The sequence below is a fragment of the Choloepus didactylus genome, chromosome 14 (assembly GCF_015220235.1).
Source record: "Choloepus didactylus isolate mChoDid1 chromosome 14, mChoDid1.pri, whole genome shotgun sequence".
Lineage (NCBI taxonomy): Eukaryota > Metazoa > Chordata > Mammalia > Pilosa > Megalonychidae > Choloepus > Choloepus didactylus.
The window spans coordinates 37671132-37698055 of NC_051320.1; the positions used below are offsets into that span (position 1 = coordinate 37671132).

At 38.0% G+C, this 26924-nt stretch overlaps 1 protein-coding gene across 6 annotated transcripts in view; it reads right to left on the bottom strand.

The window, feature by feature from the left end:
* ZFAND1 (zinc finger AN1-type containing 1) overlaps positions 1–26515 on the bottom strand; it is a 32778-nt gene extending 6263 nt beyond the window's left edge. For 3 of the 6 annotated variants that reach the window (XR_005211679.1, XM_037803315.1, XM_037803318.1), the window contains exons 1-6: positions 26423–26515; positions 23489–23531; positions 22520–22559; positions 20436–20563; positions 20262–20353; positions 19413–19534 (exon numbers count right to left, since the gene is read on the bottom strand). Coding sequence is in view for 5 of the 6 variants with exons in the window: in XM_037803315.1 (XP_037659243.1) it covers positions 19413–19534; positions 20262–20353; positions 20436–20563; positions 22520–22559; positions 23489–23531; positions 26423–26477 (480 nt within the window). In the remaining variant the exon portion in view is untranslated. Of the gene's footprint in view, positions 1–19412; positions 19535–20261; positions 20354–20435; positions 20564–22519; positions 22560–23488; positions 23532–26325 lie in introns of all 6 variants that reach the window. The other 3 variants (XM_037803316.1, XM_037803319.1, XM_037803317.1) reach the window with 3 other exon arrangements.
* Positions 26516–26924: the final 409 nt, after the last annotated feature.

Sequence of the window (26924 nt, forward strand, 5' to 3'; positions counted from 1 at the left end):
AAATGAACAAAGGATGTGTTTGGGCAATTCAGAGAAGAGCAACTTCAAATGGCCAACAAACTTATGGAAAGATGCTCAAAGTGAACAGTAGTCAGGGAAACACAAGTTAAAGCAATTATAAGATAATTTATTGCCACCAGACTGGAAAACAATAAAAAGAGTTAACAACAGCTCTGGTAACCATAAGAGGAGAAGGGGCACTATCCTAAAAAAGAGTCAGTATGTATATTGAACTGGTTAGGATAGCAGGCTTTTACCACCCCAAGTGATCTCAAACAATACTTCAGTTTACTCATCCGTGAAATGAGGATATTAATAAATCATAGAAGAGTAGATTTTTTAAGGCGATAAAAATTCTAGAGCCATAAAACAATGCTTGGTATATTATAAGCAGTCCATTAAAATCAACTATTTATTGCTGAAAGAAGTATGAATGGTAGCAACTTCTTTGGAAAGCAGCTTGGCAACCTATAATGAAATTAAAATTACACTCACCCTTTGACTCAGCAAACACACTTCTAGGCATCTAGCTCACAGAATAAATTGAGGCTATTTATCTCAGAATAGCTCATAATGGCCAAAAACTAGAATCAAAGTGAATGCTCATTGTTCTAGTTTGCTAATGCTGCAGAATGCAAAACACCAGAGATGGATAGGCTTTTATAAAACGAGGGTTTATTTCACTACATATTTACAGTCTTAAGGCCACAAAGCATCCAAGGTAACACCTCAGCAATCAGGTACCTTCACCGGAGGATGGCCAATGGCGTCCGGAAAACCTCTGTTAGCTGGGAAGGCAGCTGGCGTCTGCTCCAAAGCTCCGGCCTCAAAACGGCTTTCTCCCAGGACGTTCCTCTCTAGCAAGCTTGCTCCTCTTCAAAACATCACTCCCAGCTGCACTCTGTTTTCTTCTCTCTGAGTCAGCTCATTTATATGGCTCCACCGATCAAGGCCCACCCTGAATGGGCGGGGCCACGCCTCCATGGGAACATCTCATCAGAATCATCTCCCACAGCTGGGTGGGGCACAGTCCAAGCAAATCTAACCAGCATCAAAACTTCTGCCCCACAAAAGTACAAAGATAATGGCATTTGGGGGACACAATACATTCAAACTGGCACATTCCACCCCCTGGACCCCAAAATGACACTGTCTTTCCAAATACAAAATGCATTCATTCCATCACAATATCACAAAAAACTTAAATCATTTCAGTAACAAAAGTTAAGTACAAAATCCCATCAAAATCAATTATAGGCATGGCCAGTCCTAAGGCATAATTTTTCTTTAGCTGTGGATCTGTGAACTTAGAACAAGTCATGTACTCCCAATATACAAAGGAGAGACATTCATAGGGTAAACATTTCCATTGCCATAAGGAGAAACAGTAAGGAAAACAGGGTTAATAGGAGCAAAACAGTTCCTAAAACCCACAGGACAAACTCTATTAGATTTCAAAGTCTGAGAGTTATTAACAGAACGATGTTGCATCCTTGGGGCTTGAGAGAGCGGGAGCCTAACCCTTCCCAAGGGCCTTTTTGGCAGCTGTTTCCTCTCCAAATGCTTGGGTGAGTGCTCCAACATATCCACACATTGGGGAGACCACCTTCTCGGCCCCACCCTCCTCAAACATCGGAGCAGCTCCCGGATTCCCTTCCATCTCCGGGGCACACGCTCAACCCCTTCAGAACAGTGTGGTGGCAGCCAGGCTCTCCCCAATTCCCTGGAAATGTGCTCCACCCTCTTTGGGACCTGAGGTGGCAAAACTCTTCCAGAGCATCGAGGTGGAATGCCCACCCTCGACCTCCAGGGCAAACTCACCCTTCCCATGCATGTGGGCTGCTCCGCTCTCCCAGCCCGAGACCTCCTGACTCCAGACCTCAACCTCCATGGCTCTGTCTTTGAAGAGATTTTTCTTTTAATTTTTTCCTTGTCTGTCTCCTCCAGTCCAGACCGGCAATGGCTCTGTCTATAAAGATCTAGCAAAAATTCTGTTGGCTTTGCATGAAGCACATGGGTCAAAGCCATTAGACAACAGGACTTTCCACAAATCCTTTCTGCTTAACTCCTTTTTCAATCTTGGCTTGTACTGAAATGGCGGTGGGGTTCCATGTTTGGTTACATCCTCACATTGGGCTGTAGCTTCTGGGATTCCACCCCCTGGAAGCCTGTAATTTTCCAAGCCATCAGCTTCTGGTTTCTTTGAACCCAAGAGTTCAGTTCTAAGTTTATCTCTCTCTGCTCTCATTTTACTATAAGCTGCAAGGAGAAGCCAGGATACATCCTCCACACGTAGTCTGGAGATCTCCTCACCTAAGTATTCCAGGTTGTTGCTTTCAAATTCTTCCTTCCATCTGACACCAGGACTCAATTTTGCCAATTTCTGTGCCATTTTAAAACAAGGATCACCTTTCTTCCAGTTTGCAGCAACATATTCATCATTTCTGTTCAAGGCCTTATCAGAAGTATCTTTAGAGTCCATATTTCCACAAACAGTCTCTTTAAAGCAGTTTTGGCCTTTTCTATCAAGCTCCTCACAATTCTTCCAGAATCTTCCCCCTATCCATTTAAAAAGTCGTTCCAACATGTTTGGTATTTGCAAACTCAGCAGCAAAAGCACCCCACTTCTCCGCTACCAAAATCTGTCCTAGTTTGCTAATGCTGCAGAATGCAAAACACCAGAGATGGATAGGCTTTTACAAAACGGGGGTTTATTTCACTACACAGTTACAGTCTTAAGGCCACAAAGCATCCAAGGTAACACCTCAGCAATCGGGTACCTTCACCAGAGGATGGCCAACGGCGTCTGGAAAACCTCTGTTAGCTAGGAAGGTAGCTGGCGTCTGCTCCAAAGCTCCGGCCTCAAAACGGCTTTCTCCCAGGATGTTCCTCTCTAGCAAGCTTGCTCCTCTTCAAAACATCACTCCCAGCTGCACTCTGTTTCCTCCCCCGCTGAGTCAGCTCATTTATATGGCTCCACCGATCAAGGCCCACCCTGAATGGGCGGGGCCATGCCTCTGTGGAAACATCTCATCAGAATCATCTCCCACAGCTGGGTGGGGCACATTCCAAGCAAATCTAACCAGAATCAAAACTTCTGCCTCACAAAACTACAAAGATAATGGCATTTAGGAGACACAATACATTCAAACCAGCACACTCATTGATAGGAAAATGGCTAAATTAAGCCACAGTGCAGTCACACTATGGGATATTATGTGACTTAAAGAACATGATTTGGAGCAATACCAGCTCACTTGAAGGAATTTCCACTAGCATTAATGAGAAGGATGTATCAAGAGAGAAGGGTATATAATCTCTGCAAACCCTGCTTTATTTTGTTCACAGCCCTAACTGCTGTCTGATACTATATTTCATATTTAGTATATTTCACCCCAATGAAATAAAGCTCCATAAGGGTAGGGACTGTTTTATTCACTGCTGTAACCCCAAGGTCTGTTATATAACAAGTGATAAAAAAAAAAAAGTTTGTTGAATAAATGAATACGCCATTTAAAAAAAAGTGACAAATACCCATAAAAAACCCACTCAGTATACCTCTGTCTACATAAATAGAATACATTTCCACTTGTGTAAAATTATATACAGGTGTATGTGTGTATATATACATACATATACAAATATATATATATGGGGTGAGTGTATGTATATATATACACGCATATCTATATGTACACATATGAACATCAAAGATTCAGGGGAAAAGTTACATCTATAGACTTGTGGATTGCTCCGTGATATACTGTTGAGTATGGTTAAGAATATGGCCTTCCAAGCCAGACTGCCTGGTTTCAATTCCCAGTTCACCATTTACTAGCTGTATTAGTACAAAGTTTCTTAAACTTTTTGAGAGTCAGTTTTCTAATATGTAAAGCTGGGATAATAGTACCTAACTCAAAAACTTGTTGCAAGGATAAAATGTGAGAAGAGTGCCTGGAACAAAAGTGCTGCAGATGTTTTCCCTATTATGTTTTAAGTAATAAAGAGTTGCAAAATAATGTGAATAATATTACTGTATATTTTAGGGCAGGTTCTCTTAACCTCAGCACTACTGACATTTTGGATCAAACAGTTCTTTAGGGGACTATCTTGTGCATTGTAGGATATTTAGCAGCATCCCTGGCCTCTAACTACTAGATGACAGCAGCACCTCCATGAAGTTGTGACAACCCAAAATGTCCCCAGACATTTCAAATGTCCCACAAATGGCAAAATCACCCTCAGTTGAGAACTACTGCTTTAGGGGGATGGAAATAGATGAGGGGCAAAGGAAGATGTGTTTGTTTGTTTCTTTATACATATTTGAATAGTTAATGCTTATTAAAAGTAGATACTACCTTTGAAATTTTAAAAACATGAAACAAAGAAAAATTCTAAAAGGAAAAAAATTAAGGATAATTACTAGAAAAAGAAAACTATAATCAATGGTTTCTAAACCAGCAGAATAAAAGGAAATACAGAACATTCAATCAATACAATAGATGACAAGAAAGAGAATCGCAGAAAAAGAATGCTGAGCAGAAAATACAAGATGGAAGAAGTAAGTTCAAATGCATCAGTGATCACAATAAATATAAATGGTTTCAACTCACCTATAAAAGAGAGATACTATCAAACTGGATTAAAAAAACAAAGTCCAGCTAAATGTTGCTTACAAGAGACACCCTAAAACAAAACAACACAGAAAAGGTGAAAATAAAGGGAAGAAAAAGAGGCATAATAATTAAATATTCACCAAAAGGCAAGTTCATAAAATAGCTGGCACATGCACCTAATAATATATAACCCAACAAAACAGTTAGAATTACATGAAAAAAAAAAAAAAAAAAAAAAGACAAAACCATAGCCACAATGAAAGACTTAACAAATCTGACTCAGAAACTGTTATATCAAGCAGATCAAAAATTAGTAAGGACATAAATTGTTTGGACAACATAATCAGCAAGCTTGTAGACAGCTAGTATCTACATTGGACCCAGCATCAAAGAAATAAACAATTTTGTTTTTTCCAAGTAAACGCAGAATGAACATAAAACATGATCATGAACTAGATCACAAAGAAAGTCTACAAAAATTTTGTATTACTGAGACCATATAGACTCTAACTCCAATGCAATACAACTAGAAATTTAATAAAAGTGAAAAAAGCAAAACAGCAACAATCCATGTTTGAAAATTCAAAAGTATACTGCTAAATAACTCAAGAATTAAAGAGAAAATAAAATTGGAAATGAAAAAAAAAACCTACAATGAATGAATAAATGAATGAATATAAAACTTGGGGAATACAACTACTGTATTACTGCAAGGGAAATTTACAGCCTTCAATGCATTTCTTAAAAAATAAGATGCTAAAACTAGTCTCAAAGTATCTTCCCAAAGATTAATTATTCATTATAAAGAGAAAAACAGTAACTTTAAAGCAGGGAAATCTGGCAGACACTTCCTTAACTGTGTGATTGAGGGGTCATCACCAAAAACAGAACAAACTAAATTATGCGCCTTCTAGATGCTCTCAGAGGGTCACAATATCACTTTTGTAGCATTCCTGCTAAAAAAATGCATAACTTAAATAAAATCATGATGAAGGATCAGCCAAATCCAAATTGCAGGGCTTTGTACAAAATAACTTGTTTCTATTCTTCATAAAGGTCATGCAAGATGAAAAGATAAAACGACTAAAGAGACATGAAAAACAAATACTTAATACTGGATTGGGGAGAGGCGGGGCAAGACGGCAGATTGGTGAGCTGTATGTTTTAGTTAGTACTCCAGGAAAGTAGGTAGAAAGCCAGGAACTGCGTGGACTGGACACCACAGAGCAATTTGACTTTGGGCATATTTCAAACAACACTCATGAACACGTCATACTGCTGAGATCAGTGAAATCTGTAAGTTTTTGCAGCCAGGGGACCGGCGCCCCTCCCTGCCAGGCTCAGTCCCGTGGGAGAAGGAGACGTCAGCGCTGGGAAGGAGAAGGGAGAACTCCAGTGGCAGCACTTATCGGAAGCTCATTCTACTGATCCAAACTCCAACCATAGATAGACTGAGACCAGACACGAGAGAATCTGAGAGCAGCCAGCCCAGCAGAGAGGAGACAGGCATAGCAAAAAACAGCAAAGAAAAACTCCAAAATAAAAGCGGAGAATTTTTGGAGTTCTGGTGAACACAGAAAGGGGAAGGGCAGAGCTCAGGCCCTCAGGCTCATATGCAAATCCCGAAGAAAAACTGATCTCTCTGCCCCCTGGATCTTTCCTTAATGGCTCTAATTGCTTTGCCTCTTAGCACTTCAATAACCCATTAGATCTGCCAGGAGGGCTTTTTTTTTTTTTTTCACCTTTTTTTTTTTCTGTTTCTAAAACAACTACTCTAAGAAGCCCAATACAGAAAGCCTCAAAGACTTGCAATTTGGGCAGGTCAAGACAAGAGCAGAACTAAGAGAGCTCTGAGACAAAAGGAAATAATCCAGTGGCTGAGAAAATTCACTAAACACCACAACTTCCTAAGAAAAGGGGGGTATCCGCTCACAGCCATCATCCTGGTGGACAGGAAACACTCCTGCCCATCGCCAGCCCCATAGCCCAGAGCTGCCCCTGACAACCCAGTGTGACGGAAGTGCTTCAAATAATAGGCACACACCACACAACTGGGCGTGGACATTAGCCTTCCTTGCAACCTCAGTTGACTGTCCCAGAGTTGGGAAGGTGGAGCAGTGTGAATTAACAAAGCCCCATTCAGCCATCATTTCAGCAGACTGGGAGCCTCTCTACACAGTCCAGCAGCCCTGAACCGCGCTGGGGGGACAGCACTCACCTCTGACATAGCACAGTCATCCCTCAACAGAGGACCAGGGGGTGCACGGCCTGGAAGAGGGACCCACTCGCAAGTCTCAGGAGCCATACGCCAAAACCAAGGACTTGTGGGTCAGTAGCAGAGACAAACTGTGGCAGGACTGAACTGAAGGATTAGACTATTGCAGCAGCTTTAAAACTCCAGGAACACCAGGGAGATTTGATTGTTAGAGCCATCCCCCTCCCTGACTGCCCAGAAACACGCCCCATATACAGGGCAGGCAACACCAACTACACACGCAAGCTTGGTACACCAGTTGGACCCCACAAGACTCACTCCCCCACTCACCAAAAAGGCTAAGCAGGGGAGAACTGGATAGTGGAGAACAGGTGGCTCGTGGATGCTACCTGCTGGTTAGTAAAAGTGTACTCCACGAAGCTGTAGATCTGATAAAGTAGAGATAAGGACTTCAATTGGTCTACAAATCCTAAAAGAACCCTATCAAGTTCAGCAAATGCCAAGAGGCCAAAAACAACAGAAAATTATAAAGCATATGAATAACCCAAGCCCAAGCACCCAAATCAAAAGCTCAGAAGAGACACAGTACATAGAGCAACTAATCAAAGAACTAAAGATGAACAATGAGACCATAGTATGGGGTACAAAGGATATCAAGAAGACCCTAGAAGAACATAAAGAAGACATTGCAAGACTGAATAAAAAAACTGATGATCTTATGGAAATTAAAGAAAAAGTTGACCAAATTAAAAAGATTCTGGATACTCATAGTATAAGACTAGAGGAAGTTGAACAACGTATCAGTGATCTGGAAGATGACAGAACGGAAAATGAAAGCACAAAAGAAAGAATGGGGAAAAAAATCGAAAAAATCGAAACGGACCTCAGGGATATGATAGATAATATAAAACATCCGAATATAAGACTCATTGGTGTTCCAGAAGGGGAAGAAAAGGGTAAAGGTCTAGGAGGAGTATTCAAAGAAATTGTTGGGGAAAACTTCCCAAATCTTCTAAACACCATTAATACACAAATCATTAATGCCCAGCGAACTCCAAACAGAATAAATCCAAATAAACCCACTCCGAGACATATTCTGATCACACTGTCAAACACGGAAGAGAAGGAGCAAGTTCTGAAAGCAGCAAGAGAAAAGCAATTCACCACATACAGAGGAAACAGCATAAGACTAAGTAGTGACTACTCAGCAGCCACCATGGAGGCAAGAAGGCAGTGGCACGACATATTTAAAATTCTGAGTGAGAAAAATTTCCAACCAAGAATTCTTTATCCAGCAAAGCTCTCCTTCAAATTTGAGGGAGAACTAAAAATTTTCACAGACAAACAAATGCTGAGAGAATTTGCTAACAAGATACTTGCCCTACTGGAGATGATAAAGGGAGCCCTACAGACAGAGAAACAAAGAAAGGACACAGAGACTTAGAGAAAGGTTCAGTACTAAAGAGATTCGGTATGGGTACATTAAAGGATATTAATAGAGAGAGGGGAAAAATATATATGACAAACATAAACCAAAGGATAACATGGCTGATTCAAGAAATGCCTTCACGGTTATAACGTTGAATGTAAATGGATTAAACTCTCCAATTAAAAGACACAGATTCGCAGAATGGATTAAAAAAAATGAACCATCAATATGCTGCATACAAGAGACTCATCTTAGACCCAGGGACACAAAGAAATTGAAAGTGAAAGGATGGAAAAAAATATTTCATGCAAGCTACAGCCAAAAGAAAGCAGGTGTAGCAATATTAATCTCAGATAAAATAGACTTTAAATGCAGGGATGTTTTGAGAGACAAAGAAGGCCACTACATACTAATAAAAGGGGCAATTCAACAAGAAGAAATAACAATCATAAATGTTTATGCACCCAATCAAGGTGCCACAAAATAAATGAGAGAAACACTGGCAAAACTAAAGGAAGCAATTGATGTTTCCACAATAATTGTGGGAGACTTCAATACATCACTCTCTCCTATAGATAGATCAACCAGACAGAAGACCAATAAGGAAATTGAAAACCTAACCAATCTGATAAACGAATTAGATTTAGCAGACATATATAGAACATTACATCCCAAATCACCAGGATACACATACTTCTCTAGTGCTCACGGGACTTTCTCCAGAAAAGATCATATGCTGAGACATAAAACAAGGCTCAATAAATTTAACAAGATTGAAATTATTCAAAGCACATTCTCTGACCACAATGGAATAAAATTATAAGTCAATAACCCTGAGAGACTTAGAAAATTCACAAATACCTGGAGATTAAACAACACACTCCTAAACAATCAATGGGTTAAAGAAGAAATAGCAGGAGAAATTGCTAAATATATAGAGACGAATGAAAATGATACCAAAACCTATCGGATGCAGCAAAAGCAGTACTGAGGGGGAAATTTATAGCACTGAACGCATATATTAAAAAGGAAGAAAGAGCCAAAATCAAAGAACTAAAGGATCAACTGAAGAAGCTAGAAAATGAACAGCAAACGAATCCTAAACCAAGTAGAAGAAAAGAAACAACAAGGATTAAAGCAGAAATAAATGACATAGAGAACAAAAAAACAACAGAGAGGATAAATATCACCAAAAGTTGGTACTTTGAGAAGATCAACAAGATTGACAAGCCCCTAGCTAGACTGACAAAATCAAAAAGAGAGAAGACCCATATAAACAAAATAATGAATGAAAAAGGTGACATAACTGCAGATCCTGAAGAAATGAAAAAAATTATGAAGAAATGAAAAAAATTATAAGAGGATACTATGAACAACTGTATGGCAACAAACTGGATAATGTAGAGGAAATGGACAATTTCCTGGAAACATATGAACAACCTAGACTGACCAGAGAAGAAATAGAAGACCTCAACCAACCCATCACAAGGAAAGAGATCCAATCAGTCATCAAAAATCTTCCCACAAATAAATGCCCAGGGCCACATGGCTTCACAGGGGAATTCTACCAAACTTTCCAGGAAGATCTGACACCAATCTTACTCAAACTCTTTCAAAACATCGAAGAAAATGGACACTACCTAACTCATTTTATGAAGCTAACATCAATCTAATACCAAAACCAGGCAAAGATGCTACAAAAAAGGAAAACTTCCGGTCAATCTCCCTAATGAATATAGATGCAAAAATCCTCAACAAAATACTTGCAAATCGAATCCAAAGACGCATTAAAAAAATCATACACCATGACCAAGTGGGGTTCATTCCAGGCATGCAAGGATGGTTCAACATAAGAAAATCAATCAATGTATTACAACACATTAACAATTTGAACGGGAAAAAGCAATTGATCGTCACAATAGATGCTGAAAAAGCATCTGATAAAATCCAACATCTGTTTTTGATAAAAACACTTCAAAAGGTAGGAATTGAAGGAAACTTCCTCAATATGATAAAGAGCATATATGAAAAACCCACAGCCAGCATAGCACTCAATGGTGAGAGACTGAAAGCCTTCCCTCTAAGATCAGGAACAAGACAAGGATGCCCGCTATCAACACTGTTATTCAACATTGTGCTGGAAGTGCTAGCCAGGGCAATCCGGCAAGACAAAGAAATAAAAGGCATCCAAATTGGAAAAGAAGAAATAAAACTGTCATTGTTTGCAGATGATATGATCTTATATCTGGAAAACCCTGAGAAATCAACGATACAGGTACTGGAGATAATAAACAAATTTAGCAAAGTAGCAGATAGAAGATTAATGCATGTAAGTCAGTAATGTTTCTATATGCTAGAAATGAACAAACTGAAGAGACACTCAAGAAAAAGATATCATTTTCAATAGCAACTAAAAAAATTAAGTACCTAGGAATAAACTTAACCAAAGATGTAAAAGACCTATACAAAGAAAACTACATAACTCTACTAAAAGAAATAGAAGGGGACCTCAAAAGATGGACAAATATTCCATGTTCATGGATAGGAAGGCTAAATGTCATTAAGATCTCAATTCTACCCAAACTCATCTACAGATTCAATGCAATCCCAATCAAAATTCCAACAACCTACTTTGCAGACTTGGAAAAGCTAGTTATCAAATTTATTTGGAAAGGGAAGATGCCTCGAATTGCTAAAGACACTCTAAAAAAGAAAAACGAAGTGGGAGGACTTACACTCCCTGACTTTGAAGCTTATTATAAAGCCACAGTAGTCAAAACAGCATGGTACTGGCACAAAGATAGACATATAGATTAAGGGAATCGAATTGAGAATTCGGAGATAGACCCTCAGATCTGTGGCCGACTGATCTTTGATAAGGCCCCCAAAGTCACTGAGCTGGATCATAATGGTCTTTTCAACAAATGGTGCTGGGAGAGTTGGATATCCATATCCAAAAGAATGAAGGAGGACCCCTACCTCACACCCTACACAAAAATCAACTCAAAATGGACCAAAGATCTCATTATAAAAGAAAGTACCATAAAACTCCTAGAAGATAATGTAGGAAAACATTTTCAAGACCTTGTATTAGGCGGCCACTTCCTAGACTTTACACCCAAAGCACAAGCAACGAAAGAAAAAATAGATAAATGGGAACTCCTCAAGCTTAGAAGTTTCTGTACCTCAAAGGAATTTCTCAAAAAGGTAAAGAGGCAGCCAACTCAATGGGAAAAAATTTTTGGAAACCATGTATCTGACAAAAGACTGATATCTTGCATACATAAAGAAATCCTACAACTCAATAACAAAAGTACAGACAGCCCAATTATAACATGGGCAAAAGATATGAAAAGACAGTTCTCTGAAGAGGAAATACAAATGGCCAAGAAACACATGAAAAAATGTTCAGCTTCACTAGCTATTAGAGAGATGCAAATTAAGACCACAATGAGATACCATCTAACACCGGTTAGAATGGCTGCCATTAAACAAACAGGAAACTACAAATGCTGGAGGGGATGTGGAGAAATTGGAACTCTCATTCATTGTTGGTGGGACTGTATAATGGTTCAGCCACTCTGGAAGTCAGTCTGGCAGTTCCTCAGAAAACTAGATATAGAGCTACCATTCGATCCAGCGATTGCACTTCTCGGTATATACCCGGAAGATCGGAAAGCAGTGACACGAAGAGATATCTGCACGCCAATGTTCATAGCAGCATTATTCACAACTGCCAAGAGATGGAAACAACCCAAATGTCCTTCAACAGATGAGTGGATAAATAAAATGTGGTATATACACACGATGGAATACTACACGGCAGTAAGAAGGAAGGATCTCGTGAAACATATGACAACATGGATGAACCTTGAAGACATAATGCTGAGTGAAATAAGCCAGGCACAAAAAGAGAAATATTATATGCTACCACTAATGTGAACTTTGAAAAATGTAAAACAAATGGTTTATAATGTAGAATGTAAGGGAACTAGCAACAGAAAGCAATTAATGAAGGGGGAACAATAATCCAAGAAGAACAGATAAGTTGTCGTGGGTAATTTAACGTTCTGGGAATGCCCAGGAATAACTAAGGTCTGTTAATTTCTGATGGGTATAGTTGGAACAAATTCACAGAAATGTTGCTATATTAGGTAACTTTCTTGGGGTAGAGTAGGAACATGTTAGAAGTAAAGTAGTTATCTTAGGTTAGTTGTCTCTTTCTTACTCCCTTGTTATGGTCTCTTTGAAATGTTCTTTTATTGTATTTTTTTTAAATAATTTTTTTTATTTTTCATACAGATGATTAAAAAAAAAAAAAGTTAAAAAAAAAAAAAACAAGGAAAAAAAGATGTAGAACCCCTTTGAGGAGCCTGTGGAGAATGCAGGGGTATTGGCCTACCCCACCTTGATGGTTGCTAACATGACCACAGACATAGGGGACTGGTGGTATGATGGGTTGAGCCCTCTACCACAGGATTTACCCTTGGGAAGACTGTTGCTGCAAAGGAGAGGCTAGGCCTCCCTACAATTGTGCCTAAGAGCCTCCTCCCGAATGCCTCTTTGTTGCTCAGATGTGGCCCTCTCTCTCTAGCTAAGCCAACTTGAAAGGTGAAATCACTGCCCTCCCCCCTATGTGGGATCAGACACCCAGGTTAGTGAATCTCCCTGGCAACGTGGAAAATGACTCCCGGGGAGGAATTTAGACCCGGCATCGTGGGATGGAGAACATCTTCTTGACCAAAAGGGGGATGTGAAAGGAAATGAAATAAGCTTCAGTGGCAGAGAGATTCCAAAAGGAGCCGAGAGGTCACTCTGGTGGGCACTCTTACGCACAATTTAGACAACCCTTTTTAGGTTCTAAAGAATTGGGGTAGCTTGTGGTAGATACCTGAAACTATCAAACTGCAACCCAGAACCCGTGAATCTCGAAGATAATTGTATAAAAATGTAGCTTATGCGGGGTGACAATGGGATTGGGAAAGCCATAAGGACCATACTACCCTTTGTCTAGTTTATGGATGGATGAGCAGAAAAATAGGGGAAGGAAACAAACAAACAGACAAAGGTACCCAGTGTTCTTTTTTACTTCAATTGCTCTTTTTCACTCTAATTATTATTCTTGTTATTTTTGTGTGTGTGCTAATGAAGGTGTCAGGGATTGATTTAGGTGATGAATGTACAACTATGTAATGGTACTGTGAACAATCGATTGTACGATTTGTTTTGTATGACTGTGTGGTATGTGAATATATCTCAATAAAATGAAGATTTAAAAAAAATACTGGATTGGGTTATAGATGGGGGGAGGAACAACTAGCTATGAAGAATATTATTGGGAGAATTGTCGGAACTTGAATATGGACTGTGAATTAGCTAGTAGTAATATATCAATATTAAAGTTCCTGATTTTGATAACTGTATTGTTATTACATAAGAAAACATCTTTGTTCTTAAGGAAAAAGAGAATGATATACTCAGGGGTAAATAGGGGCATGATGCCTGAAACTTTCAAATACTAAATAATAAATCGTGTGTGTATGTAACATACATATACATATACACATATATACAGTCACACATATGCATATATATAGAGACAAACCAGAAGTGATAGAGCAAATAAGGCAAAACGTAAATAATTGGTTCATTTAAGAAAAGGGTAAGGAACATTCTTAGAACTTTCTTGTAACTTTTCTGTGAGTTTGAAATTATATCAAAATAAAAAGTTACTAAGATAAACAAGCAAGATTGAAAGTAAACATTTGATGTGAGAATGAAAAGTACAAAAGAAAAGAACATTTTAAACATATCAAATGCTTAAAAAAGAACATAAAAAATGTAAACAAAGCAGAGAAAAGGAAATAATATAAGAGCAAATATTAGTGAAACAGAAAACAAAGAAACAATAGCGAAGTTAATAAAACCAAAAGACTAACAACAAAAAAAATAATAGTAAAGGCAAACCTCTAGCAAGGCTGATCAAGGGGGAAATAAAAAGTTCATTTTTAAAATATTAAGAATAGAATGAGGTGACTTAAGTAGATACAGCAGAGATTTGGAACATAAGAGAATACCATGAATAACTTTAGAGAAAGCAGTTGAAAATCTAAACCAAATACATATTTTTTAGAAAAATATTTACTAAAATTGACTTCAGAAAAATAAATTATCCAAATAAATCAATAACTATTTAAGACATTGAAATAGTATTCAAAATTCTCCTCTTAAAAAAGACAACAGATCAGAAAGTTTGACAAATTCATTTTATCAAACCTTCAAGAACAAATAATGCTCATCTTCTCCAACAATCTCAAAGAACAGATGAGGGGAAGCTGCTGAACTAATTTAATAAGTATACCTTGATATTTGTCTCACTAAGTAACTTACCAGTAAATCACCTTAGCAGTGAATATAAAAATTGATATACCTCGGTCAACTGTGATTTATCCCAGGAATACATAGATGATTGAACAGAAAAATCAATGTAATTTATCTTACTGAAAGAAAAAAAAAAAAGTCATCATCTCAGCAGATGCTTGAAACAACTTAAAGTAAAATTTAATATCTCTTCATAGATAAATTCCTAAAAAACTAGGAATAGAAAGAAATCCTGTTAGAATGATAAAGGCTATATAAAAAAATCTACCGCAAATAATATTCAATGGTGAAACTCAGAAGCATTTGCATTAAAGTCAGAAGCAAGATAAAGATCCTTCTATCAAACATACTAGAGATCCTAGCCAATATGTGCAGATCAAATAATAACAATGACAATAATAATAATAAGGGAAAATCAGAGAGAACACAAAACTGTCATTTGCAGATCGGCGTATCAGCATGAAAAAAATCTCAGGAAATCTACAAACTATGGGAGTTATTAAGAGAGTTAATTTGCTAAATACAAAAATCAGCAGTAACCAATTAGGAATAAGTAATTAAAAAAAGATATCATTTACAACAGTAGCTAAAATTATGAGGAACCTTAAGGAAAGATACATAAATATTTATGGTAAATAATATAGAATGTTAAAGACATAACAGAACACCTAAAGAAAAATTGGAAGGATATACCACAAAAATGGATGAGTCAATTCTGAGTTATTATTTAAAATGTAACTGAAATTATAGCGTTTTAAAGGAACTGCCCTAGAGAAATTCTCCCACAAATATACAAGGCTATTCACAGTAGCAAAAATTAGTAGCGAGGGGGAGAATCTAAGATGGCGGCTAAGAGAGACTGGGCAAAAAAACACCTCCATGAGAAATACTAGATAGAGGCCAGAAAGTGACCCAGAACACCAGTTGCAGTGATGCACCAGCTGGACAAGGTCTGCTAAACCCATAAGGCTCGTGCACTTGGTGAAACCAGGAGTCCATGTTCTGAAATGAGTGAGCCTGCTGAATGCCCAGCAGCCACGCTGCGGTGTTGGGAAACCGTGGGTTGGCGTTTGGAGGCAGACTAGTTCTTTTTTAAAAAACCCAAAAGTGGCTGCAGATATGGCAGCGAGAACTACACAGTGAAGTGCAGCAGGAAAGGGCTGTGTGAACGCCTCAATATCTGGCATGGAAGATAGCCTTTCACGCACCCACTGCTAGTTGTCTTGGAGCGAGGAGGGCAGAGGTAAGCTAAAAGGGAAAAAAAACCATGCCCCTTGTAGCCATTTTCCTGGCAGGCTGGGAATGCACCTGCCCGGCGCCGGGGCCACAGCCCAGAGCTGCGTCAAGAAACCCAGTGTGACAGGGGGTGTTACCAGCAGCACGCACACATGCCAGTGTCAGGCGTGGACAACAGCCTTCCCGGAGCTGGGAAGGCGGAGCTGTGCGAAAAGGGGGAAATTAACACACCCCATTCAGCCATCTTTACAGCAGGCTGGGAATGCCTCTGCACGGCCTGGTGGCCCAGGGCTTCCCTTGAGGGGTGGTGCGTACTTGTGATGTAGCAAAGCCTTCCCTCAGCAGAGGCCCTAAAAGGGCGCGGCTGGGAAGAGGAACCCACCCGGAAATCCCAGGGACCATACACCAATACCAAGGGCTTGCGGGTCAGTGGCAGAGACAATCTGTGGCGAGACTGAACTGAAGGTTTAGACTCTTGCAACAGTCTTACATCTCCAGGAACATCTGGGAGGTTTGATTATGAAAGCTGCCCTGCCTCCCTAACTGCTCAGACACACGCCCCACATTCAGAGCAGACAGCACCAACAACACACCCAAACTTGGTGCACTGGACCCCACAAGAATGAGACCCCCACACACCACAAAGACAAAGTTGGGGAGACCTGACTTGAGGGGAATAGATGACTCACACCATCTGCTGGTCAGTTAGAAAAAAGTGTATGCCACCAAGCTGCAGATTTGACAAATTAAGAGATTGGTGTCTGAATAATCCTTCATATCCTAAAAGAACCCTATCAAGTAACGCAAATGCCAAGAGGCCAAAAACAACAGAAAATTTAAAGCATATGAAAAAACCAGATGATATGGATAACCCAAACCCAAATACTCAAATCAAAAGTTCAGAGGAGACACAGTACTTGGAGCAATTAATCAAAGAACTAAAGACAAACAATGAGAGCATGGCACAGGTTATAAAGGACATGAAGAAGAGCATGGAACAGGATATAAAGGACATGAAGAAGACCGTACAAGAGCATAAAGAAGAAATTGCAAGAGTAAATGAAAAAATAGATGATCTTATGGAAATATGAGAAACTGTGACCAATTAAAGAGTCTGGATACTCACAGTACAAGACTAGAGGAAGCTGAACGACTCAGCAACCTCGAGAACCACAGAAGAGAAAATGAAAGAACAAAAGAAAGAATGGAGAAAAAAATCAAAAAAATCAAAATGGATCTCAGGGATATGATAGATAAAATAAAACTTCCAAATATAAGACTCATTGGTGTCCCAGAAGGGGAAGAGAAGGGTAAAGGTATAGAAAGAGTATTCAAAGAAATTGTTGGGGAAAAATTCCCCAACCTTCTACACAACATAAATACACAAAGCATAAATGCCCAGCGAACTCCAAATAGAACAAATCCAAATAAACACACTCCAAGACATATTCTGATCAGACTGTCAAATACTGAAGAGAAGGAGCAAGTTCTGAAAGCAGCAAGAGAAAAGCAATTCACCACATACAAAGGAAACAACATAAGACTAAGTAATGACTACTCAGCAGCCACCATGGAGGTGAGAAGGCAGCAGCATGACATAATTAAAATTCAGAGAGAGAAAAATTTCCAGCCAAGAATACTTTATCCAGCAAAACTCTCCTTCAAATTTGAGGGAGAGCTTAAATTTTTTTACAGACAAATAAATGCTGAGAGATTTTGCTAATAAAAGACCTGCCCTACTTCAGATACTAAAGAGAGCCCTACCGACAGAGAAACAAAGAAAGGAGACAGAGAGATATAGAGAAATTTAACAGACATATATGGAACATTACATCCCAAATCACCAGGATACACATTCTTCTCTAGTGATCACGGAACTTTCTCCAGAATAGACCATAGGCTGGGACATAAAACAAGCCTCAATAAATTTAAAAAAATTGAAATTATTCAAAGCACATTCTCTGACCACAATGGAATACAAATAGAAGTCAATAACCATCAGAGACTTAGAAAATTCCCAAACACCTGGAGGTTAAAAATGAGGAGGAGATGAAAACATTCCCGGATAATCAAAAGCTGAGGGACTTCATCACCAGTAGATCAGTCCTATAAAGAAATGCTAAAGGGAATTGTGCAGGCTGAAAGGAAGGGACACTAAACAATTGACTGAAACCACACGAAGAAATAAAGATTTCCAGTAAAGATCACATGGTAAATATAAATACCAATATTACTGTATTTTTGATTTGTAACTCCACTATTTACTTCCTATAGGATCTAAAATACATAAAGTGTAATGATAAATCAGTGGTTTTGGACTCAGTGTAAAATATGTAATTGTTGAGAAGAACTACATAAAGGTGAGGGAATGGAGGAGCATAGGAACGTAGTTTATGTGTCCTATTGAAGTTAAGTTGGTAACAAAGAAAACAAGATTGTTACAGATTTAAGATGTTAAATTTAAGCCCCACAGTAAACCCAAAGAAAGTATCAGAGAATATGATCACAGAGATGAAAAGTAGAGTATGGGTTACGAGAAGTGGGGGAAGGGGCAATGGGGAGTTAATAAGAAATGAGTGTATGGTTTCTGTTTGGGGTGAAGGGAAATTTCTCGTAATGGACGGTGGGAAGGTGATGGCATTGTAACATTGTGAATGTGATTAATCCCACCAAATGGAATGCTTGGGAGGGGTTGAAATGGGAAGATTTAGGCTGTATGTATGTTTTCACAATTGAAAAAAAAGACAGTCTAAATAGATAATGAAAATTAAATGCCAAAAATGATCCTGGATGAGATCTGAGAATAGAGGAGAAAAGGTTCAAAAGGACACAATTGGGACAAAAGAAAAAAATGAAATATAGAATGTAAGCTTTATATCAATGTTAAATTTCTTGAACTTAACCACACTTAATGTGATTACATAAATGAATATTCTTGTTCATAGAAAATGTATATGTGAATTATATTATTTGTTCAAGGATGTGTGCAACTTGCTCTCATATGTTCAGAAGATAGAGCAATAGATGATGGATGACAGGGAGGGAAAGAAGAAATGGTAAAGTGACAAAATATTAAAGTTGGTAGATTGGGGTAACAGTGGAGGGGAGTTGGGGTATGCTGGAGTTCTGTGTATGGGGTTTGTATTATTTTTGCAACTGTTACTGTAAGTTTGAATTTATTTCAAAATAAAAATTAAAAAGAGTCAAAAAAATTAGTAGCAAAAAAATTAGAAAAAAATCTAAATTTTACTCATTAAGAGAATGGATAAACTGTGGAATAATATGCATCTATCAAAATGAATGAACTGAACTAAATGTATCTGTTTGGGAAAATGTTAGAAACAGGATGTAAATTGAAAAAAAACAGCAAGAGAAGGAGGATACAGATGGTATATTGCCATTTCCATAAAGTTCAAAACCTCACAAAACTATGCAAAGACATACCATCTAAGATTGGGAATGATACATATCAGGGATGAGTAAAAAGAGGTTTCAACTGTTTGCAATTTGTTTTTTTAAAATCATTAAGACCAACCTGTGGCAATGAGTTATCCCCATCAGCACGCATCTTTAATTTCAGCAATGCAACCTTTGCAGCTGTTTCATTATTTTTTGCACCTTTCCGTCGTTTACTCACTGCTTGTCCTGTCTTGGAATCTAAGAAATAAGCAGTATAAGCACATAAAAACTTTCATAGACTTCCCAGGGTTTTATCATAAAATATTTTTAACTATGGTTCTGAAACTTCCACAAATTACACACAATTGAGATATAGAGACCAATTCATATTGCAGACATATTTGTATGACTAATGGAAAAATACATCCGGGTTGATCTAAGCAATCCTTATATCCAGGAACTCACTATTGGATGCTTCTTCTCATCTTCAGAGTAATCCAAAGAAACCACTAACACTTCAACAGAGAACTTTAAGATTTAGTTATGGAAGATTTTAATAAAGGCACTATCCTTAATACAGAATGAAAATTCTGCTGAACTAACATTGGCAGACTCTTGTCTAACTCATATATACATTCTTTCCTGGTACCTCGTATTATCAGCAGCCTTCACAGGATAGTTGACTAGGTTTAGAGTTTAATTTAAAAAGGATGCAAACCACTACTTCAGCTTCATAAACACCAGCTGATCTAAGTGGCCCAGCAGAAGAGAACATCTGGAGGGTTACTTTCATACAATTTCCAAATAATCACTAGTCAATGAGACCCGGGAGAGATATTGTCCCAAGATCATGGCAAGTTATTAACACCAGGGCGTTAACAACGTCTTCCATAACTGGTAAGCAGATACAAGAAGCAGGAGCTCTGGAATTAACAGAGTGTATAGCAACAAGGAAAGAAGCAAAACAAACTTTCTAGATACTTGCCAATAATGTCTTTAACAAGTTTCTGAGTGGCAGCCATACGAGGCTTAGGGATTTCCAGTTTTTCACATTCATGATCTGACTGATGACGGTGCCTATGAGCAAGAGTGACACTAGTTCACATATTTGCCTATTACTTAAACAGATATACAGGGTTTGAATGGTCTAAATGATCACCTCAGGCAAAAATTCTTCTCACAATAAGGACATATAACTGGCACAAGCTCTCTTTCAGCACAGTCCTTGAATGAGCATGGATAAGGTGTACATTTATCTATCTCCAATTTCTCATTGATTATAGTTACCTGCAAATGTAATAAGGGGAATATGGCATTATCTTTCACATTTAAAGCAAATCAATAAATCTGTTTTAGTAGGCAGTATTCATATCATTTTTGCTTTAATTAATTAAAGCAAGTAACACATTCACACATAACAGATTATAATAAATGTCTGTGTGAGAAATGATTTCTGTGTTGACTTCAGAAATTTCAAAATTTTCCTACTGAGGCAAATTTACCCTCTAAGCCAAATTTAAAATAACTGTTCATTTTTCTGCTTTGTAGCATCCTGTACCAAGATGCCCCATAATAATGCTTGGTAATCATCTCAAATGGTAAATTGTTATCTACTTTTTACCCTGATTTTAGGGGACTAAATATTTAAAAGAACAGTTAAAAATTATAAATGTATCCATGAAACAGAAGGTTAAAAACAGTTCCCATAACCATATACTATTCTCTATGTTGATATTTTAATACCAGCAGAATATTACATTGGGAAAGACGAGGTTTTACAAAATAAAATTTAAAATTAAAAAAAAAAATCCAGATCAGTCAGACTATTCTGAGCATTAAGTAAGTAGGTTGCTGGAGTTGAGAGAATTTAAGGAAATAATTGCTTGAAAACTACAACCAAAGCACATTCCCCTACATGACAGATAGATCTGTAATTAACTATCCCTTCAAATTTGTTCCACTAACCTGAAAGTAAAACAATTTTGATTTCATTATTTGATGAATGAGATCTAATAATCTGAGAGACAGTCATAGAATTGAATGATATCATAAGAAAAAAAAGCACGAGGGCAGATTTATAAAGTTGTATAGGAAATATAAATTTTACTATATAGTCCTAAATGAGTATTTCCTTTCAGTCACTCCCCACATACTACTAACAACGTTAATTTTTATTTACCCCAGATAAATCACCTAAACTTCTAAAGGCCAGATTTTGACTGAAGCTCATTTAACCTTAATTTTCTATAACTGAGAGAAAAGATATGAAAATCCTTGGTACAGTACTTGGTAAGAGGTGGACATGAATAAATGTCAACTGAAAAGTGTTAGAGGCAAATGCTTCTTCCACATCCCTGATGCTTCTTTCCAGATGGAGTGATTTCTATTTAACTCCTGGCCTCTTTCTGCCAGAGGACGTGGACAAAGTAATCTGATTGTCAAATCTGAGAAAATTACATTAAGCATGGTGGGCACAGCTTCCCCTTTTTCTTCTTGGAATTGAGTTGCTCTCAGGGAAGAGATCTTATGTGGTCCAGGACTGCTGTGACTGCTGGGTAAATCTGCCTAATCTGGATTTCCTGTGCAGACCCATCTGGCTCTACACTAAGCTTCATCATTCAACCTTTCCTTTATAAATAATACAGGTGATATTTGGTTTCTGTCTGCCAGCCCTTTTTAACATCTCAATTTGTTCAGAATTAGGGTGTGGATTTTACTGGATTACAGGTTTGTATAAATAATACAGGTGATATTTGGTTTCTGTCTGCCAGCCCTTTTTAACATCTCAATTTGTTCAGAATTAGGGTGTGGATTTTACTGGATTACAGGTTTGTTCCTGGTGGTCAATGCTGACTGGGCCAGAAAAATTTACTAACACAGAATCCCATCACCAGGCACCAGTGAAAATAAACACAATAGTGAACGAAAACTGGAGTTTATGATGAGGAAATTAATTCCACTGAATATTTATAAATATATAGCCTAAGGCTGTAAAGTAAACTACCTAACAGAATGAAAACATAAAGGAATAAGAATACGAAAATTACACAAACTAAGGAAACCAATTTTTCTTCAAAACAGACAGAAAAATAATATAAATGAAATAAAAAGTCTCTTTACATTAATCAGTTTAGTATAGCAAATTTTAATCTGTGATGGACAGACTGGCTTTAAATCTAATCAAATTCTGAAGAAAGTACATAAGTACAAACATTTTATCAGATATGAAAAATATCAACATACCTCAGAACAGCCATGTGACTCTCTGCTTCTGTGTTCCAGGCTTAAATAATTTAAAAAAAAAGTGTTTATTTAAATACAGTTATATAACGTATTTTAAGATAACTCTGGAAATTTAGATATTAAATGCTTAGTAACCTTAAGATTAATTACATTCATACTACATTAATAACTCTACATATAATAAACTGAAATGCTAGATAAATGAAAGATGGAACATCTACAGTCTCTAAAGATTTTTAAAACACAATTGTTCAACTTCAATGTGAGTGAAAAACAATTCACTACTCTTAATGACCTTTCCTTTGAATGCTTTAAGGTCTGTGAAAATACAGAGAATTCCTCTTATTTCTCAAAGCTCGTCAGTAATGAAATGTCAAAGAAATGCTCTAATTCGGAATGACTTACAAGTATGCATTACTTTTATTTACTTCTAACAAATATTTCTGAATTATCTTCTGAAATAATCCATTTTTCTAGTTTATTAATTAAAATGCTTGATATGTGAAAACTTAATAGCAAAGAATTTATATTTTCCAAAACCCTTGGTTAGTTCCCAGGTTTTATCTTGCATCCTAAAAAATGACATATGATATCCAATTTAAGGAATATATAGGTTGTGCTTTTTTCATTTTATAAACTAAGATAAAGAGCAATAATCATAGATTTCTTTTTACCACATTCCTTATTTTGTGGATATTACTCTCATTATTAAAAGATATAAATATAACTTTTATGTAAAATTCTCATTCCTATCCCCATTTCTAGACATCTTAAGATTAGCTGCATGTATGCACAAGTAATCAGAACCTATGACTAGTCAGTGTTTTCTTTACCCAAGTGATTACTATAATAAATATTAAATATCAATAGCTAAAGTAACAACTATTTTAAATCATTCTGCTTTTTAGAAATAACCTTATATTACAAACACTAAATTAATCCAGAATTCTGCATAAAAACTTAACTTACCAAAATATTCCTGAACAACCATCACATATGAATGGAAGAAAATCTAAAATTGAGGGGAAAAGTTAGTATGTTCTGGTTAGTATCTGATTTTGATATAGATTTCTTAAGGAAAAAGAATTTTAAAGTACTGAACCACCTCTATAAGAGAACTTTCCTTTTTGACCACTATCCTAGTGCTTGCTTACACAAAGCTCATCATAACCTCAAGTACTCTTTGAAAGAATGTAAATGGATTGGAGTTATCAGGAGATAAATGTTACTTGTGGTAGGTATGCTAAATCAGAAAAAAAGTTCTGATGGGTTTTGGGGGTTCGTTTGTTTTGTCTTCTTTCCAGATTTACTAGGTGTTGTTTCTGAAGGCTGTATACTACAAAATCCAGCACATGGTGTGAAAGACTTGAGTTTCAATTCTGATTCCACTGACAACTAACCTAGCAAAACTAGACAAATTACTTAATAATAGAGCTTTGGATATATACAATAGATTTAGTTTAATATATAGTGTGTGTGTGTATATATATGTATGTATGTATAAAGACACATGCATTTACATGTACAATCAAAACTTTTATTAGGTTTTATACATGCACACATACACCTCATAGATTAACTGTAAAAACCAAATATATATTATATGTAAAAGGACAGAAAAGTAACATAGTAACTATAATTAATTAGATTAATCACAACAAATTTGTTTTGAGTGTACTCAATTCTGAGAAAAACCTTGTGGTGACTAGATAGAGACATTTCAAAATAATTTCAGAAATTCAATATATGGATTGATTTATACTTCAAAAGTTACCCTGAATTGTTTCTTTCCTTGCTGTTGAGGACTATACTTATCAACTAAGGTAGTAACTGAACTTTTGGAAAGCACATGAAAGTGTCCATTTCTAGATGTAGCAACTGACCATTAATCACCAGATAAAATCACTCAATCACTCTCTAAGCTATTTTCAATGTACCTCATATCAAATTACAGTATACAGCCAAGTGAGACTACATATATCTAATCACAGCACTTCTACAAAGTGAAAACAGAAGTCACTGCTCAGTCTCACTTTAGAAAAAGTTACAACTGGCCTGAAAAGATCTCATCCTACAGGGTGTCTTCACCCAAAATAGAAAGCAGAAATCCTATTGTAATCCAAAGGTACCTCTGGATAATTCTGCTGGTGGGACAAGAAAGCCAATTACACTGCTTCCTTCACCTGAGAAGTGGGCTTGAGGAACTGTGATTGTTATTACTAAAGCATGATATCGTGAGTTTCTTTTTCATACCAAGAGAAAGTGTTTACATTCGTCAACAAGAGAAGGAAACTGAAGAATGCAAAGCTGCAAAACTTTTTAAAACTGGAAAACTTGTAAATACTTGCTTTCTTGAGGCCTTTGGTGACCAAGTAAATGTTAGAGGAAATATTAGGAGAAAACATAGGGAAGACTTAATTTCCTGACACCAGGCACCATCCTTCTATCCATTCAGAAGCTAAATGAAATTTAGGAAACCTACGTAACATACCCTAAATGAGTTAACTTCTCTTCACAAGTCCAAAAGAGCTAGATCCAGGCCTCACCTCAGATACTGACACTTTTAAGAGACTCAAGTTGGGAAGGAAGCTGAAAAACATCATGGATGTGAGATAATGTGCACTGGACCTCATTACGGGGACTCAGACACACCAGATATACGCAAATTACAGTCAAAACCCAATGGACTAAGCTTCCATATAAAAGGTCTGCAAGGAAACATAGGTTCTTTCCTGCTGAGTGGCTGGCAATTACAGTCAGTGGTGAAAGATACACATACAGAGTGTTAAAAGTAATGAGAACCTAGCAAGGACTGTGTCACTTGTCTTTTTGCCTATCCCTTCAGCACTCAAACTAAAACCAGGCTAAAGCTCAGAGCCCTCAACACAGAAATTCAGTACCCACTACAAATGACTGAAGCTGCAACAGGAGATGAAGCCTCCTATTGCCAAATGCGATGGCACACGTTTGGAGTGACACCAGCTACCAAAGACTGAGCAGTCCTGTATGGCTCTAATGCAGGCCCCACAGGCCTTTAGGAACTTGCCTGTTTGCATGGCATCCTGAAGCCAGTGCTATTTAGATTGATCTATGTATCACAAGGTCTTTGTATCATAATCTCTCAATGAAGAGAGATTATCACTTTATTAGAAATGCGTTCTCAAGTGCAGCTGATAGTTTTCTGAACGCTCTTCTGTAAAGACCATATTTTATACCCTTGTTTAGTCTCAGCACGTAAAATAAAGGCTCAGTAAATGTTAAATCAGTGATCGTAGAATCAAAGAATGATAAAACTGGAGACATAACGATCATCTGATGGAACAGTCTGAGGTCAGGTTCCCTTCAAGATTCTGATAAAAGCTAAGGGCCTCCTCGCTAGAAGCTCACCTCCTGAGAAGTTCGTGAACGTCAGGTTAAAAACTTCCGATCTCACTCAACTTCTTCGTCTGACAGATGAGTAACGGAGAAATAAAAGTTTGGGAAAGAGCAGTGATTTGCCTAAGGTCACAGTGGCAGGACAAGAGGGGAACCCAAGTCTTCCGACTCCTAGACCTCAATATCTACCTTCTCATGCTCATCGGAAAACAGTGGGTGATACGCGACCCAGCAGTGCCCTTCGTGGACTTCTAGGGCAAGGCGCAAGCGAAAACCAAAGTGAATATTGGAAGGTATGTTTTCAGCAAATGCAGGGTTCGCTTCAGAGACCACAAATCTCTTTCAAAGGCTCAGCGGCAACACAAAAAGCACCAACACATATCAGTGCAGATCCAGGAGTGAGGCACCTGTTCCGCCTCCTCAAACCTCACCCGGGCCCCGCGGCCTTCCCTCAGCCATCTCAACCACCCGCGGAGGTGGAGCGGAGTCTGGGTGTCCCGCATCCCGGGATGAGGACTCCCCAATCACCTCGTTGCCGACAATGCGCCACCTGGCAATGCTGTCCGATGTCCAATTCGGCCATAGCGCTGGCGAAGCCGGCGAGGGCGGGGCAATATGACCTCACGCGCAGCGCCTGCTGGGACCCTGGCGGACCTAGGGGGCCGAGCCCGCGGGTGGGGAGGTGCACAGACCGGAAGCCTGCTGAGTTCTGTTGAGTTCCCGCGGCCAAGAATAAATCAGGTTCAGGTGCATAAGAAGGAGGAGTTGGCTTGATCCGCCTTTTTCCGGTAGCAGATGCTCCTCGCCGTATCCTTAAGGCAATACCCAGCTTCCTTTCTGGAAGATTGCACACCCCGGTTCCTTTCTTGCAGCAACCAGAATGAGGAACGGCCTCACAAGGACTTGTTTTGTTAATTAATGTAACTCCTCTGCCTGGCACAGAGGATTGCAAGAAACAACTGAAAGAGACAGACGCTGGTTGCCCAGTTCTTAAATCGTTCATCCCGCTGTTACTTGATTATATAGTTTT